Source organism: Maniola hyperantus, chromosome 5, assembly GCF_902806685.2.
Source record: "Maniola hyperantus chromosome 5, iAphHyp1.2, whole genome shotgun sequence".
In the NCBI taxonomy this organism is placed as follows: domain Eukaryota; kingdom Metazoa; phylum Arthropoda; class Insecta; order Lepidoptera; family Nymphalidae; genus Maniola; species Maniola hyperantus.
Genome location: NC_048540.1, coordinates 7,954,503 through 7,972,820, shown reverse-complemented (window position 1 = coordinate 7,972,820; position 18,318 = coordinate 7,954,503). Strand labels below are relative to the sequence as shown.

At 35.8% G+C, this 18,318-nt stretch overlaps 1 protein-coding gene across 21 annotated transcripts in view; it reads right to left on the bottom strand.

Moving 5' to 3' along the window:
• Positions 1-17,978, bottom strand: part of sif (still life) — a 157,293-nt gene extending 139,315 nt beyond the window's left edge. For 6 of the 21 annotated variants that reach the window (XM_069498880.1, XM_069498896.1, XM_069498895.1 and 3 more), the window contains exons 1-3: positions 7,028-7,660; positions 2,480-2,588; positions 838-985 (exon numbers count right to left, since the gene is read on the bottom strand). In XM_069498880.1, coding sequence (XP_069354981.1) covers positions 838-947 — 110 coding nt within the window. In that variant the 5' untranslated portion in view covers positions 948-985; positions 2,480-2,588; positions 7,028-7,660. Of the gene's footprint in view, positions 1-837; positions 986-2,479; positions 2,589-7,027; positions 7,663-17,175; positions 17,239-17,848 lie in introns of those variants that run through there. The other 15 variants (XM_069498899.1, XM_069498890.1, XM_034968898.2 and 12 more) reach the window with 10 other exon arrangements.
• Positions 17,979-18,318: the final 340 nt, after the last annotated feature.

The following is an 18,318-nucleotide window of genomic DNA, read 5'->3' as shown; positions in this document are numbered from 1 at the left end:
CAGGATTCTAATTTACCTAATTCTTCCTAGCTCGAATCCTTCACTAGCTCGGGATTTAAACTAGGCAATCACAACAAAAACAAACTTTGCCATCTTGTTGAACAAATAACTATTGTTTATTAATGCTACTCCGTTTCTTTCCTCTGTGGTAATGCTGACAAACATCGTGCGAGAAAAGCGTTCCTCAGCAATAAGGATGACTGACGTTCAGGAGGTGGACTGCTACGATCTGCTACGATGTGCTACGAAATGCTCTTATATACGCAACTACGTAAACTTACATTACTAAATGCTATTTTTGTGTATCGTATTATATAATCTAAGTATTAGTTACTTTATTAAATTAATTTGGAAGTTATGAATAATAATAAATACTACCTATTATTAAAATATATGCATAGTTGAAAATATTAAGAAATTACAGGTAATCATTTTATTAACATTTGCCAGTAGAGTTTAAATAATTTAACGGATATAACGACACTTGATTTATTAAGACTATTCATAATATAAGATCATCTACCATTACCGAAATTAAAAAATATACTTAATATAGATTTTTCGGAGATAATCAGAAGCTCAGTTGTTATATTTCTTCATAAACAAATTACGGAACGTGGTCAATGTATTTCACGATAATTTTACTCCCCACTAGGTGGACGGACGACATCAGACGAATCGCAGGGAGCAGGAGGGAGGAAGCCATTGGATTCAGGCGGTGCAAGACCGTGGCGTGTGGAAGTCCCTACAAGAGACCTATGTCCAGCAGTGGACGCCTGTCGGTTGATGACGACGATGATGATATTGTGCAACCGAATATTAACGGTGTACTGATACCTCAATAGATGCCCATCACGACGGCGTGAGTTCTGCCACGGGCTATCTTCGTAGCGGTACGCCTTGCGCAGTATGGGCGCGCACGAACAAGATGACAGCTTGTTGCCCATCGTGCGCTGACCGCACTCGGCGCACGTTACTACGCTGCCTGAAATTATACACATACTTGAAAAAGGCTACATAACGCGTAAAGTTCATCACGCGCCATTTTGACATTTTGTGTCCAATTTCATGTCAAAAGTTCGATTTCTGTTCTTATTTTAAAGGTCAATCCTATTTTTGACATGAAAGTTGACCCATAGAGGTAAAATGGCGCGTGAGGAGTCATTTTGTATGGACTTTAGATTGATTCTAAGAAGTTTGCAAATAGCACATTATACAAGTTTACAAAGTTGTACGTTATGGGGTACGGAGTAAATCATGCCGTCATCGCGCGACAGATCTCGGAGTAAAAAGATGCCCGAGTAGAGGTCCTGCAACTGCTTCGTGAACAACTGTGGCTAAGAGCTTTGAATGCCAACATCTCTCGGACGAGAAAATTTAAAACTAAGAAAGGTGTGTCTGTGTGTATGTGCTTTCTCTAAGCGTCCTCGGTCCTCGTCCTCGTGCTTGGATCGTAATGTGATTTACGACCATCCTGCGAGAGTCTACCACATACTTCCTGTATTCCTAAAGTAATCCTCAAATAGACCGTAATATCTGTCAACTTTGTAATAATATGAGATGAGATATCAATTTCGTCCGCGCGGATTTAGGTTTTTAAAATCTCGTGGGAAATCTTTGATCTTCCGGGGTAAAAGTAATGTACGTCAATCGACTACTTCCAGGAAAGCTATCTCTGTACCAAGTAGATGACGAATGTTGGTGTTTTACAAATAATTTAATAAGTTTTCAAAAAAACCTGCGACTGTGGTTTGCACTGCATCTTTTTCAGTACTCTCATTAAAGCGCTTTAAATCCGCTATTTTGAGTTTTTAAGAATTTTATGTATCGTGTAATGACGTAATATATATCTAAATCGGTTGAGCCGTTGAGTAGTTACGAGTGGACATAAGGAACGGACATACATACATAGAGGTTAAACTCATAACCCTATTTGCGGGCTTTGCCGCAGTCGGGAAAAAATTAAATCCTTCACTTTTGAAAATTGGTTAAACGGATGGGCCATGAAACTTTAGCAGACAGACGGGCAGGCACACTTTAGAATTTATAATATTATACAAGACTTTAAAATAACTTTTCCACCCCCATTTTATCCAGTAAAGGGTGGGGTTTAGCAAAATCTTTTCTTAACTGATATCTATAAGTTACGCCCCAGAAAGAATTTTTAAAATTTTCCCACACAAACTTTCATTCCCTATTTTAACCCACTGAAGAGGTAAATGCACTAAAATAGTTTACACAGATTTAACGAATTTTTGAATGAATAACCTAAATACCGATTTTCATGTCTCTATAACAAAAACAGGATTTTCATAATATAACCTTCCAACACCTAGCTAACCCCGAGTTAGATTTTCTTAAAACCGTTTCTTAACTGATGCCTACGCCCTAGAAGCCAAATTATAAGTTTACAGGAATATAGGTGGTATTTCGCTTTTAAATTGTGTAGGCAAAGATAATAATATAATTTTATAAATACCCGTGGTCCCGTGATGTCACCAGGTGCCATCGGAGCGCGAGAGCGAATGTCCACGGTTAAGGCTCTGCGAGCGCTGAGTGCCCTGCCTATAGTGGTGTTTCACTCCATGCTGCAACCATGCTTGACTTAAATATGATTTAAAAATTAAACAACATTTTAAAAATCGTAATAATTTTTTTCATTTGCGTAGACACTAAGGTCCGATCCAAAAGATATAATCCTGAACAGAATTCTGCAATTTTTAATACAGAATAATAATACATATTGTGGTAAAATTATAATAAACCATTTACTGAAAATACAGATTCCATATACAAAATAATGAATGGTACCTATAAGCGTTCTTAGAAGACAAAGTATAATAAATTTTGTAATTTACAATACATTTGCTCATAAAGTGGCTCTATTACACCGAAATTAAAACTATAACGTAGACTTTTACCACCCACGGGCGATAAAAATATTATCCTACAAAACCGTGCGGTAATACTCATTGCCACACTAGTGCGGTGATATATAATATGATGGACGCTATAATACTATGAAACAACTGTTTCAATTCGTGCTGTCATTTTTACAATGGTTTTTATAATACCATAGAATATTAAAAACCCAGTTTTTTACTAACTACATAACACAAAAAATTACTTGATGACTTAATTTCAAGAATAGAATCCCGCATGCATTTTATACTTTTTTAGTTATTTTAAATCAATAAGGCGTAATCTCACGAAACTCATAGACAGTAGATGGTTTAGTGGATGGTTAGTTAGCTAATAAAATGTCCATATTACTGCAACAACATCTCAAAAACTGCAATTGATAAACATGATCTAAAGATAAAATTAACTTATCCAGTTTTTTTCACAGTTTTTACTCCCAAATGGTTGTATGATAAATGTGGTAAATGGTTGTATGATACATATGCGCATTGAAAATTACATACTCGGCTCTATTAAAATATTCTCGCCTTCATGCCTTGACTTTAATTTTCAACATACCGCGCTTATATTATAAATAACGATTATTATTATTCGTTTTAATTATCTTTTAGCAGATTTCATTAATTTTAACTCCACGAGTACTTTTATATACTTACGTGAGTGGAATTTTGATCACAATTAAAAAAAATAGTTTTATTAATTATTGTTTGAGAACTTATAATAATATTTACTTATACTGTTGCTTCACTAAAGTTAAAATTACACAAGAAGCATGCATTTGAAAAAAGTCACCGCACTACGATATTCATTATTAAATAATTTCATTTTAGTCTAGAATTAACTTCACCAGTTGCAATATTAAAATAGTACAAGTAATATCGTAATGAGATGCAGATATTTCTTTTAGTTATAATTAATAATTGATTTTATGGTTAGTTATGTGTTTTATGTTATATGAAATGAACATGCATGACAAAACAAAAATTCACGTAAACACTAATCAGATGTTTTAAAGTACCCACTAAGTAAAATACAACCTACTTAATATATTTTTCAAACGGAAATATCAAGTCAAGCAAGGTTTCTAACGCGGTGACTCATATTCCATTCACACTAATCAGATAATCTCTATATGTTTGGAATTTTATTATAGTCAAAATGTACTTATCAGACTACTCCAGTCTTAAATAAAAAATGTGTAACTAAACATAATCAATGGCGGATTATGTTTTTATAGACTCGAGGCGCCACCCGATCTGAAGGCCCTCTAAATTTTCCCTGCTAAGAAATTTCAAAATATTTTATTTTATTTTTGTAATCATCAATGATATAAAATAAGTAAGAAGATTTTTAATATTATGCCCTATAAAAATAGAAGTGAGGGGATTTTTCTAATTAATATTTATTTACAAAACCACCATAAGCGAGTGCAATTTTTTCTTAAATATTACAGAAACGATGCTTATACACAGTAAAAGTAAGCAGAAAAGCAGGATACAGCTTACTAAATTATATTAATAGGGATTGAAATAGTTTCAAAAATGAACAGTTTTTTAAAGCGTGAATAAAGCGAGTGAAGTTTTTTTAATTTTATACAAACTTTGCTTTAATAGTAAAAACAAACAGGAAATTATCATTCAGATACTTAATTTAATAATATGCTAATGGTGTTCGAAAATGAACAAAAAACAATTATTTTGCTATGGAATATAATCGCGAGCGTAACGAGCGTGAAATTTTTACCCAACTGCGGCGAAGTTCAATAGGAGGGGTTGACCTGTATGTATGTATATCCATTTCTATGTCCATTCGTAACTATTCAATGGCTCAATCGATTTTGATAAAATATGATACATACTATTAGATTCGTCTTGATGGCGCGAGTGTCACTGGTACATAAATTTATTTTGCGATTTTATGCGCTTTAATGTGCAGGTTAAAAAAGATGGCTTCCAAACCGCAGTCGGGGTTTTTTGAAAACTTTTTGAATTAGGTACTTACATATTATTTCTTTAATTTTATAAAATCGATTGCTTTGTACGCTAAACTTTTTAAGTGCCTAGGTACTCTGTCATTTTTAGAGGGCCTCCAACTCTTTGACTGAATAATACGATTTTTCAAAATTTTGAGGTCTCTTAGAACCGGAGACCTGAGCCTAGCGCATCATGCGCCTAAAGAGTTAATCCGCCACTGTATGTAATAGCTACTTAATTCAAAATCTATCTGTGTGCATATATTTTTTTCACTAAAATATACTCTACGTACCTATATACCTACCTAAGTTATACGTAGTTATTTACGATCGATAAATATTTACGACCAAATAAACTTATTTACATCAATAAAGTATAATGGATAATCAAGATTATTCATTACTCCATATGGATATTGAATCCTTGGGTAGGTTATATTCTGGTATATTAAGGAGCTTTAAGCCGCGTTTTCACGGTACGAGCGCGTTCGGACCGAGTCGCACTCGGATGACTACTCGTATCATGCAAACACGCAATCCGAGTGCACTCGGACGTCGAAGTGGACTCGGACGGTGTTCTATTATTACGAGCATACTCTTATAAAATAAATAAAAACAATATGGCGTCAAATGAAAAACAAGCGTCTAACATGAAAAAAAAGTGGAGTGAACGTGATACGTTGAAGTGTGTAGAATTGTATGAAGAAGAAGAAGTTTTATGGAATATTAAATTAAAAAATTATAAAAATAAAGATGCTGGGTACGCAGCAATACAGCGCATCATAAGAAATTTGAATTTAGATTTTGCAAGACATTAACTCAAAAATTAATAACATACGAAGTACGTACAGTCAAGAAAAGCTAAAGATCAAAAAAGCATTAGGTACTGGATCTTTGCAAGCAACAAATAATGAAAAATAACGATACTCGGACGCTATTGAACTCGTAACGTGTCAATTATAATCCGAGTGCACTCCTATACGGTATTGCTCGTACGAGCGCACTCGGTCCGAACGCGCTCGTACCGTGAAAACGCGGCTTTATTAGGTAAGTAGGTACTTTAGTGTTGCTGTTGTTTAAGTTGGCAACTAAGTGAAATGTTTAACTACTCGTTCGTACCTACCAACAATTTCAAAGGAAAGACTACCATCATGTGATTGATTTCGCTAATCTACCTATTTACAAAACGAGTATGCATTCTTGTACTAACGTTCTATAAGGTTTCTAAGAATAGCTATAAAATAGGTAATTTTCGGTGACTAATATTTTGAATTTATTTCAAAAGTGTAAGTTTATATCTAATAATAAAGGTATCGCGTCTAAGTCAACGCTTTCAAATAGCAATTAAAATTCAAAAGGCGTATTTCGATCTCGGCGATAGGTCTTCTATAACATTAGATTTGTCTATGTAGCTATATGTGGGTCAACCCAGTTGGCTTCGCTGCTTAAAATTGGCCACACTATTTGTACCTTTATTATGTAAAAGGCGCTCTATATTATGAGGTTTAGAACTGAATGGATATAGTTTTTATCTATCTATAATATAATAGCTGTTGTAATAGTATCATGTTGATGGACTGGTATGATTTGGAAAATAAGCAATTTATATTGAGTTTTGGTACGCTATGTCGATAGAAGTGTTTAATTCAGATGAAATGCATGTACTGGTACTATTTGTAGCTGTGCCATTTTCACTTATACATTTAAGTAGATACCTACACATTAAGTTATAGATAACAAAGTACAGTATTTTCTTGAAAAATGGAAGGTACGGGGTGTAAGGGGGTGAACATTTTGAAACAAACGTACACATACAAATAACTTCAGGTGAATTACTTTAGTTTTTATATTTTTAAACAACGATAAATTTACATAAAGTGAATCAATACAAAATCCAATTATGTGCGCCGACCACCATTTTAGGACACATGGTTATTAAATATTTAATCATTATTTTTTATCAAACGTGTGTACATGCATAGGGTTGCATTGCTTTACTGTGCATACAATTCATATTTTAATTCAAGTTATGCCACTTTATTTAATATTGAAATGCCCACATTACAAAAAATATACGAGGACGAAGGGGATACAAACACTTCAAGTGCAAATTAGTTTAAAGATACTACGAACCTCAAAATTGTTCCAATTTTGCGCAGAAAATTTAGCTGCCTCCACGCTTTCTTTTGCACCCATATTTACGTACTTGTGATATCACTCGAATGAACTATGACAATTCGGTTTCGATGCTTATGCTGAACGGTTCGTGACACTGTGACAATGTGCGGTACGGCTATGCTCACTGTGGAGATACGGGTTTAATAAGGATCAAATACCTCCGAAGTAGCTTCGTAAAGTTAAAAATTCGCAGCCCGAATAGTATATGAGGGGTGTATGTTACAGCGAGCAAGCGCACGGGCGGCGCGGCCCGCGGCTGCAGGCGCGGCGTGTAAACACCGCCAGCTGCTCGGGAGCCTCGCTCCGCAGCGAGGGCACCCGCGCCACTCGCTCCGCCACAGCCTCGCCTACTCTGACGTTCCCAGCTCTCGGAAACTACCTGCTCTAGCACCTATCTAGAACACCGATGTATTACTCAAATGCGCACAATTTATCCTGCAGACGGCACAGACTAGCGAGCCGTTCGACACGGCGACACCGGCGACTTGGTAAAACGTCAGAGCGGACTGGGTCGCGAGGCGAGCGTGCGTGGCGGCGCTGTCGCGCACGGTCGCCGGCCGCCACCGCGCACCGTCCGCCCGCCGAAAGCCGAGACGCAGCGACGCCCAAACCTAGCGAACACGACGGCCAGCGCCCAATGCTGCTGAATAATCGCAATCGAACAATTATTAATGAAACATACTACACAGCTTCCGTCTATATCGTATCCCTGAAGCAAATACATTTTAATTAATAAGTATATCAATAATAAAATATTATATTATCATCTCACAGCATACGAATATAATGTTCATAAAATATATTGAGATTAAGGAGATCATCAATGGGCGTTCGGAGCGGTGCGGCGTGAGGTGGGGGATGCGCGCGCATTCTGCTCGAGACATTCGATTTTGGTCCATGACTGTTGGATGCTTACAGTGGCTCGCCGAGTGATTTAATAGTTTATTCTAGACTATGACAATACTTGCGAGTGTTTGATTTTATTCACCTCAAATATTATTATGGTATAAGTATATATTTATAACATTTATTTACATGACCAATAAGGTCAATTTTGTAATATCCCGACATTATTTTCCTTAAACTGTACCGATATCTAACAGGCTTCAAGGATTAAAAAATTACAATATATTGGTTTAAACGTGTTTTTCACTTCCACTAGTAGTCATCGATATAAATGACCAAGCGAACAAAATTTTTCACAATTTTGGACCTGAATAAATCAGCGCCACCTCTTAGATACTAATGAACGACCCGTTTGAAATCCAGACGTCACAGAGGTTGCACTGGTGCTAAAGCACGGATGTGCGGAAGCAGTGGAGTCGGTGCCATTTTGTTTGTTCAATGGCCCTGTAGTATACGAAGTAATAATAAAGTATTAAAATATATACGAAGTAAGATAGCCATGCGAAGTAATATTATACTTATAAGTCAATGCTACTAGTAGGTACTAACCTGCAGTTAAAAAATAAATATTTAATTAAAGTTTTAAATAGCATAATATTATTTCACAAAATATTAAAATTAAATATCGTAAATATACAATTATTATAAAATTTCACTTGAACTCATAGCATATTATGTCTAATAGGAAATTACGCTTTTAAGTCAATGTATCTCATACAGACATATCTAAGAGATGTTGGTACCACTAATAAAAGAAACAATCTAGTATCAATCTATATACACGTAGGTATGTAGTATCTAATGTTACTGCAGTATTAAGTTTTATCGAAAATTTGGTTACTAAATCACTTCCTACCCATTTTATCACTACCACTGTCCACTACTCACATTATAAAGGAGAAAGTGTGTTTGTTTGTGGGTTTTTTAGGTTGTTGATTTGTCTTTCAATCACGCCGAAACAACGGATTAATGATTTTTACATGGATATAGTGGACACCTGGAGAATGGCATAGGCTACTTTTTATCCCGGAAATCAAATAGTAGGTATTTTGGAAAATCCAAATTCACGAGGACGAAGTCCCGAGCATCAGCTAGTCAATAATGAAACTAAGGTGAACATGCATATAATCACTCCACCATTCCAACATTATAGTTATAGCGTTTAAGACTTTAAAACTATGTTTGAAATTCACATATTGAAAAATACCTGTAATTTAATTGTGTTGTATTTGGGCAACAATAAACTATCAATATTTCATCCGATCTAATACTATTACTAGTTCGTATGGTTGTTTCTATCATGAAGACCTAACTAAGGTAGGCACTCCATCTAAAATGACTTTTTACTTACTCGGTTCGCTTTTATGCAATTTTTTCATGCATGAACCCAGTACTTAGTGATAAATAAATAAATAAATAAATAACTAGTTACGACCCTGCTGGGCAAAGTCGTATTGTCAAGTGTTTGAGGGTTCCTATACGATGCTGCGTAGAAACCTATCAATTGTTTGAGTTTAATTTAAATCTGCGATTCTCCTGTTATTACCATCGATTGCATCCTCACTTACCATTAAGTGAGATCGCATCGAAGGCGATATTATGGAGAGCTGAAGTTAGTCTTCTGGTGTAGCCCATTTGAAAAACTTGATATTTAATCACTATCATCATCTTCATCACCCCCATCATCATCATCGTCATCACCATAATCATCATAACCATGATCACCATCGTCATGAAAAATTAAACAGATAAACTGAGAATCATGATGACTTTGGGTATGGCGAACATTCATACAACATCGTGAACACCAAGATTATCATTATAATTCTTAGTTTAACTTTTTTAGGGTTCCGTACCTCAAAAGGAAAAACGGAACCCTTATAGGATCACTTTGTTGTCTGTCTGTCGGTCTGTCTGTCTGTCGGTCTGTCTGTCTGTCTGTCTGTCTGTCTGTCAAGAAACTTACAGGGTACTTCCCGTTGACCTAGAATCATGAAATTTGGCAGGTAGGTAGGTCTCATAGCTGGCTTTATGGGAAAAATCTGAAAACCGTGAATTTGTGGTCACATCACACAAAAATATTGAATAGGCTAGTTGACACTTTTTTAAGTAGGTCTTAAATGGTTAATATTTGTCCTATTAGATCAAAAAAATTAACACTATATTTTTTTGCGCCCTAAAAACCGTAAAATTTTAATTTAAAAATATATTTCTCTTAGAGAGGTGAAAACACTGTCGGCCATGTTTGGCCGATAGATTATCTGTGCTCTGACGTCATGCATTTGTAAACAACAGCATAACCTCCCAAAGTTTAATAAACATGACATCTATACTAGTTTACATGAAAAATATAGTAATTATCGTTATTGTATCATCTGAGAATGTAAAAAACGCATCGATAAAGACCACAGGAAAGTTGTGGATTAGAGTGCCCAGTGAAATAAATATACGTAACACGCGAAGACTTGCTTAAAGGGATCCTATATGACTAACGACTTCAACCTATTTTTTGCAAAGATCACTTTGTTGTTCACGTTTACTATGAGTTTTTAGAAATATATAAAAACTAGCTTATGCTCGTGACTTCGCCCGCGTGAACTTCATAAATTTCAAACCCCCATTTAACCCACTCAGGGGTGGAATTTCAAAAAATCCTTTCCTAGTGGATACCTTCTCTTTACCTACAAAGAACACACCCAACAAATTTCATGTATCTAGGACCAGCTGTTTAGATGTTTAGGCTGTGCGTTGATATATAAGTTAGTCAGGACTTTAAATTTTATATATATGGATACTACGTTAGTCCCCGCGTGACATAGGGATGACATTTATTTGTTTACATATTTAATGACGTCACATCATGGCTGACAGCGTTTTCTGCGTTTCAAATAAAAATAAAAACTGTATTTTTTTAAAATTGGATTTATATATCCATCCTGCGTTTTTAATAATTGTTATTGATATATTTCGTTGTCCTAAGCAAAATACTATAATAAATAGTCATTTATTGGACGAAATTAGATATGAGTCAAGTAGCCTATTGTGGTCATGAACTAATAATTAGTATTTTCAATTATCAAAGTAAGATAACTATATCAAGTGGGGTATCATATGAAAAGGCTTCACCTGTGGATTCTAAAACAGATTTTTATTTATTTTTATGAAGCACAGTTTTTGATTTATCGTGCAAAATGTCGAAAAAATATGACTGTACTACGGAACCCTCGGTGCGCGAGCCTGACTCGCACTTGGCCGGTTTTTTATTCATTATAGGCGCACGCTTTCTGTGTTTTATTTTTTATTTTTTCACTAATTCTACGGTATAATGTTACATTTCATACATTTCCTAGGAGAATTTACGAATTGTATTGAATGCTTAAGTATTGTAAATAATGTATATGTATATATACCTGTTATGTAAATATATGAAATGGTAAACGATAGATGACATACCTATTTTATACTTTGCCAAAACAAACCCGGTATTTCATGGAATTTCTAGGTATCCTATAGAACGGGACAGGACGTCCCGTCGTGACGACCCGTGCACTTGGGTTTAAATATCGACAAATAAAAACAGCTAATTAATCGTGGTATGTACCCGTTTTTAGGGTTCCGTAGTAAACAAGGAACCCTTATAGTTTCGCCATTTCCGTCCGTCTGTCCGCCCGTCCTCGGTTAATCTCAGAGACTATTAGTGCTAGAAATCCAATGTGGAGTTGCAAAACACTATGAAGAGCCGAACCACCACCAATTAGCCGCACGAACCGTCTATCTAAGACGGTTCGTGCGGCTAATTGGCACCGACTCCAAAAAATATTACTTTAGAATTACAATAACTCTTGTATACATAATATACGGGTAATAAATTAACTTATTTTTTACTTTTTAGTGTTGGTGGTTATTGAAGTCGGTTTTTAATTTTTTTTGAAAAAGTTTTATTTCACAATTTTTTGTGGCCCCATCGTACTAAAATATGATATGCCTGGTTAAAAACCTACTGTTTTAAAGAATCATTATAAATCGGTGCATATTTGGCGAAGAAATCGCGTAACAAACATACAAGAAGACATACATTCGAATTGAGAACCTCCTCCTTTTTTCAAGTCGGTTAAAACCCTACTGTTTACAAAGCTATTACACTGATCGCGAGCAATTTACTCTTATTAATTGAGAAGTTCCGTTCTCCATCTCCGAAGATATTCATCAGATCTTTACCAAATTAAAATGGGACCACCTCGGAAGTATTTCCTACAAAACAAAAAAAGAATCATCAAAATCGGTTCATAATTGACGGAATAATCGCGTAACAATCATACAAAAAAAAAACAAAAAAAAATATAAAAAAAACATACAGTCGAATTGATAACCTCCTCCTTTTTTTGAAGTCGGTTAAAAATTGAAGTGCATTATGAACTATTTATTGTCAACAACAAATGCAAAGTACGTGCATTTTCAACAACAAGTCAAACTTGGCAACACCATAACTAGGCAATATTGCGCACATTGCGCAGAACATATAATTTCTTGGATCCTGGCCACACGTTAACCTAAATTTTGTTTTGTGAAAGTCTTAGACAGGTTGAAGCAACTGAATTGAGCTAGGTTGGGACCTAATTTATACTCGTCTGCACCAGAAGGAGGGTAATGTTTTTGGATGTAATGTATGCATTTGTGTATAATATTGCACAAATTTAGAGTTCTAACTCGCCATTTTTGCCTTATGTGTCAACTGGCATGTCAAAAATACGGTTTATACCCTTTTAAATAGAATAAGAACTAAAATCGTACTCTTGATACATTTTGTACGGACTATATCAAAAAATGTTTGACGTCGCTTATTACTGTGTAGACGCTAAACGGTAGATTTCAACAAATCGTCGGATTTGTCTTTGCGGTGATGTTACGAAAAATACCATATTGCGGACGCTAACTACTGAAAACTTATATTTTTGGCGCAATCTGTAGGCTAAATGCGTTAATCGATTTTAATAAATTACGTATCGGTAGATTTGTCTTAATTATTGTTAAATAATGCGGCCGTGTGTAGTACATTTTGAATAAAAATCCAAATATGAAAATGCGAATTAAAAAAAAATTACGTGCCTCTTCGTGTGGGGTATGTACTGTGTGTGGTTCAATAGGTTTTTCAAAATTTATTATGAATTCTTAATAAGTATTAGAGTTTTTTCGAAAATATTTAAGGTTTACGAAAAAATAAAAAAGGAATAACTTGAAATAAACATTATTTGATAAACTATATTTTTTTCCAAAGAGTGCAACGGAGAAGGTCATGTCCCAGGCGGAGATACCTACTCTTGAGCATTAAATTACGAGTAGGTATACCTAATTAAGTTTTGCAGATTCTAACAGTCGGGTTTCTTTTCATATCATAAATATTTTTATTTATGGCTCTAACTGAAACGGTTGGTAATGAAACTGAAATAGTTTTTATGGTGATCACCAAAAATATCTTAATTGTTTAACGATTAGGCTGCTCTAAAGTTGATTGTATTGCATAGCCAATCTTCTTAATGTATACAATGTTGCTTTCTGTGTTCGTTATAGATTTTGAAACCATCCAACCGATGTGCCTTAAACCGGTTTCATTAGAATGCGAAGATTGTTTTAAATTTAGGCTTAAAAATCATTAGGCACGTTCTTATTTAGCGAAGTAGTACAAGCTGACGAGCCTGTGCCTTCATAAAAATTAAAAACCGGCCAAGTGCGATCAATTTTCGACTTGCATTTACACAAGTTTAATAAATCGTTATCGGGGTTATTCAAGGGGCGGACCAACAAATTCCTAAAAGGCCGGCAACGCATCGGCGGCTCCTCTGGTGCTGCAAATGTTCATGGGCGGCGGTAATCACTTAACATCAGGTGACCCGCCTGCTCGTTTGCTCGCTATATCTATTAAAAAAAAAAAACGTTAATGTCTTAGTTCCTTATTGCCCTGTTTTAAGACATCATCAATAGCCTATTCATCGTTCCAATTTTTTTAAATAAAAAATATATTCTATCATTCAAAAAGACAGCTATTTATTACTGAATCTTTTATATAATGTATCAGTTACACGTAGACAAGATATATTTACGGGCAGCCTTTCAAATATGTTACCGACCGGTGCAGGTTTCTGCTGCTATCGATTTCTGCAAGTTTTATCCCAAATACCTTATCATCTCGACCAATATCTTTGAAAGATAATTCTAGCTATTTCTTTTAGTAAAATAATAGGTCATCAACTCACGAAATAAATGTTTAGAACGCTGTAGAAATAGCATTAGTGAATAAAAGGAACTTTGTTGTTTTTTAGGGTTCCGTACCTCAAAAGGAAAAACGGAACCCTTATATGGATCACTTTGTTGTCTGTCTGTCTGTCTGTCTGTCTGTGTGTCAAGAAACCTACAGGGTACTTCCCGTTGACCTAGAATCATGAAATTTGGCAGGTAGATAGATCTTATAGCTGACATTTGGGGAAAAATCTGAAAACCGTGAATTTAGGGTTAGATCACACAAAAAAAATTGTGGTCATGAACTAATAATTAGTATTTTCAACTTTCGAAGTGAGTGACTATATTAAGTGGGGTATCATATGAAAGGTCTTCACTTGTACATTCTAAAACAGATTTTTATGCATCATATTTTTTGAATTATCGTGCAAAATGTCGAAAAAATACGACTGTAGTACGGAACCCTCATTGCGCGAGCCTGACTCGCACTTGGCCGATTTTTTCTTGTGTGATGTTACTTGCAGTTTTTTGGAGATAATCCACACTAATAATGCTGAAGTGTGTCTGTCTGCCCACAGCCCATCTGTTGACCGATTTGGACGAAATTTGGTACAAAGTTAGTTTGCATCCCAGGGATAGACATAAATCACTTTTTGTCTCGGAAAATAAGAATTCTCATGGCCTTTTTAAAAATCCTAAGTCCACGTGGACGATATCTAGTCATCCGTAGGTACCCTTATTATAATATCAGTACCTTTATTATAAATGCGAAAGTGTGTTTGTTTGTTGGTTTATTGGTTTGTTGATTTGTCCTTCAATCACGTCGCAACGGTGCAACGGATTGACGTGATTTTTTGCATGGGTTGGTATAGATAAAGACCTGGAGAGTGACATAGGCTACTTTTTATCCCGAAAAATCAAAGTGTCCCCATGGGATTTTTAAAAACCTAATTCCACGCGGACGTAGTCACGGGCATCAGCTAGTCTATTGTAATATACTTAGTTAGAGAAGGTATTTTCTATAGCATAGGCCCCCACCAAGAAATAGTTTTAAAAACTCCAATAGAATCTGCAAAAAAGCGCGAAAGGGTTGCGGCAAAAAGCAAATGTATTTATATTCACACATCATCACTTCCCATCAGGTGTGATCATGGTCAAGCGTGCGCCTATAATGAATATAAAAAAAAATTTTGGAGGGAAACTTCTTTACCGGTGGCGTTTGAAGTATAAATCGTTCATGTCAGCATCAAGTAGATAATCATCGGGTTTAATAGGCTAAATTGCAGAACTTTACATAAAGTAGCAGTACCCTACCGACAGTACCAGACAGGTTGAAATGGCAATAGTGGAAGGAACGCTACGCACACCCGCACAGCCCCCGCGCTAACCCGTGACGTGGTTTCTTGTACTACTTTCTTTTTACGTGGATAAATATAGATTCTTAGTACAAAATAGGCCGTTCCGTGATTTAATGGTTTAGTATACGTTTAGGTGAACATAACTATAGTCCGCGACAGGTTGAGATGGCAATCGGGGCGGGGACACGGCCCGCACACCTGCCCAATGCCCGCGCTCGCCCATAAGCACCGGGTAAGCGTAGAGGCTGTGCCGGTGTGCGGGGCGTTCCCACCCCGATTGCCATCTCGACCTGCCGCGTACTACAGGTACCATGGCTACATAATCCTATCTTACTTATGGGTGTCTGACTTCTATTCAGGTGCTAGGTTTCTTTATAAGCAAGTTATAGGTACATACCTACTTCATTCAATTTATCGTTATTGCAACAAAATCACTTGTAATAAAGTCAAAAGCTCGGTGTAAGATTTTTCAAATCTTTGAATAAGGAAGTAGGTACTTAGGGTCAATTTTATTCTTTCAAAATCGATGCCAAAGGTCCTTTACATTAATAGTTAGGTAATAACAGGTTTCTCCAAAGCTTGCCTCATTCATCGCTCACATAATAACTCCCTGCACCACAACCCATAATATTATAATACGAAAGTGTGTTTGATTGTTGGTTTGTCCTTTAATCACGCCGTAACGGACTAATGGATCGACGTGATTTTTGCATGGATATAGTTAAAGACCACGTGACATAGACTATTTTTTATCCCGGAAAATCAAAGAGTTCCACGAGATTTTTAAAACCTCGAATCCACGCGGACAAAATCGCGTGCATCAGCTAGTGGGTTATATATTTTTAAGGCTCAATATTTTCATAATCGTATTTTGGATCATTATCTTAAAGCTATGGCCAGCACGTGACCATTTTACTGTTAGTCAAGAATGAAACATTACCTAGGTATTATATTTGTTAGTATAAATGTACTGATTTACTATACCATATAAACATAATATTATCGTAACAGTGTGGGCATTGGTTTTAGAATACACAGGTATATTCCGATAGATCATTTCAGATTAAGTACTTAATAAGTGAAAAAAATTATTATTATGCGCACTTTACATCCATGCGAGCAAAATGGCAAAGGGAACTAATTTAAGAAATACAAGAAGGATTAGAAACCAGCATACAACTATTTGTATATCTACTTATCGATAAAACTTACCTACTTTTAAAGTGATATACATAACATAACTTTCATAAAGATATTTCGTACTTGTTTGTGATATGAAAATAATTGTTATGAACGAACACTACAAATATATTATCTCCATGCTAGTACATTCATCTAATATTCCTCTTGAAAATATTAAACAGTTCCTGCATATGAATAGTATTAGTCCGTTATATCACTATAATGATAGCGCATTCAGTCTAAGATGAAGGCCATTTGTACACTATAAAAAAGACTACGACCATGATTGTGAATGATTTTTTTTATGAATTAATAAACATGACTTTGTTTCTGCGTCTTGGCATATTTTATAATGAATCTAGTCTAATAAGCATTGTCGATAACTACGAGTACCTACGTCTGGATTAGACACATGTAACTTACCATAAGCTCATTAATGCCAATTATTGTCCAAATCTATTATCGTGTTTGAAACCCATCGACGATCTACATAAACATTGCATTACGAATCACGACTGGTTAAGATATATCTGTTTTGATATGATTACGCATTTATATGTATGTAAAATATGGATGTTTTTGAAATAAAGTTTAGCACTATACTATTTGATGGGTTTAAATATAGCCTTCCCTATTCCCTATTACATAAACTTCAACATAGGTACATAATATTTTATCCACTACGGTGCAATGCTACAGATTCTAATTCAATCAGAATTTCGAATTAGAGTAATTGCATTATTGGTGGACGGTTCTATTAGACACAGTCTAGTGGTAAATGGGTTAACACGCTGGTATCAGATTTATATTATAACCAATCGGATTTATATCCTATTATACAGATATATCTTAAGCATGACACTTATAGGATTTGATTAAATAAGATAAAATATGATCTACTTTAATAATTTAATACCCGAAATCTTAAGAATATTAATCGATATGCTAAGAATCTAAACGGCGCTGAAAATTAGATTTTGCAACGGTGTTAACGAGAAGTTATTGAGGAATGACATCGATGCATCCGGCTAAGGGGGCGGACTGGAGCCTTAAGGTAAGGGTAGCACATGAGCGCGTGCACAGGCTTGTTATGCACCTTTTAATTGAGTTCGATACCGAATCTGATGTCCAGAGAATGAAACGTCAAGTGATTTGCACTAAGACTGGTGGGCGCGTGAGTGATGCCCGGTCGGTCGGAGCGCGGCGCGGCACACACTAGGGCGGGCGGACACGGCAGCGTTACGTCAGCGAGGGGCGCGGAGTAGCGGGCGGCGCGAGGGGGTGGGGGGAGCCCCGCACTGCTGCATCCTCGGAGCGCCCATCTTTACCCGGCTTGCCTGAAAAAGGTGACATCTCTCACGTCGACCGCCTTCGGACTTCCTTGCAAGGACTATGGCATGCTACACACTACGTAATCATTATTCGCTGCAAAACTGCAACTGAAAAGTTTATTAAGATTTTCATACAAAAATACTATCCAAACCGACTTTTCTGGTATATTTTCCAGAAAAATTATTTTATGCAAACCTTTTCCTGACAATCACAAACACAACAAACAAAATCAGT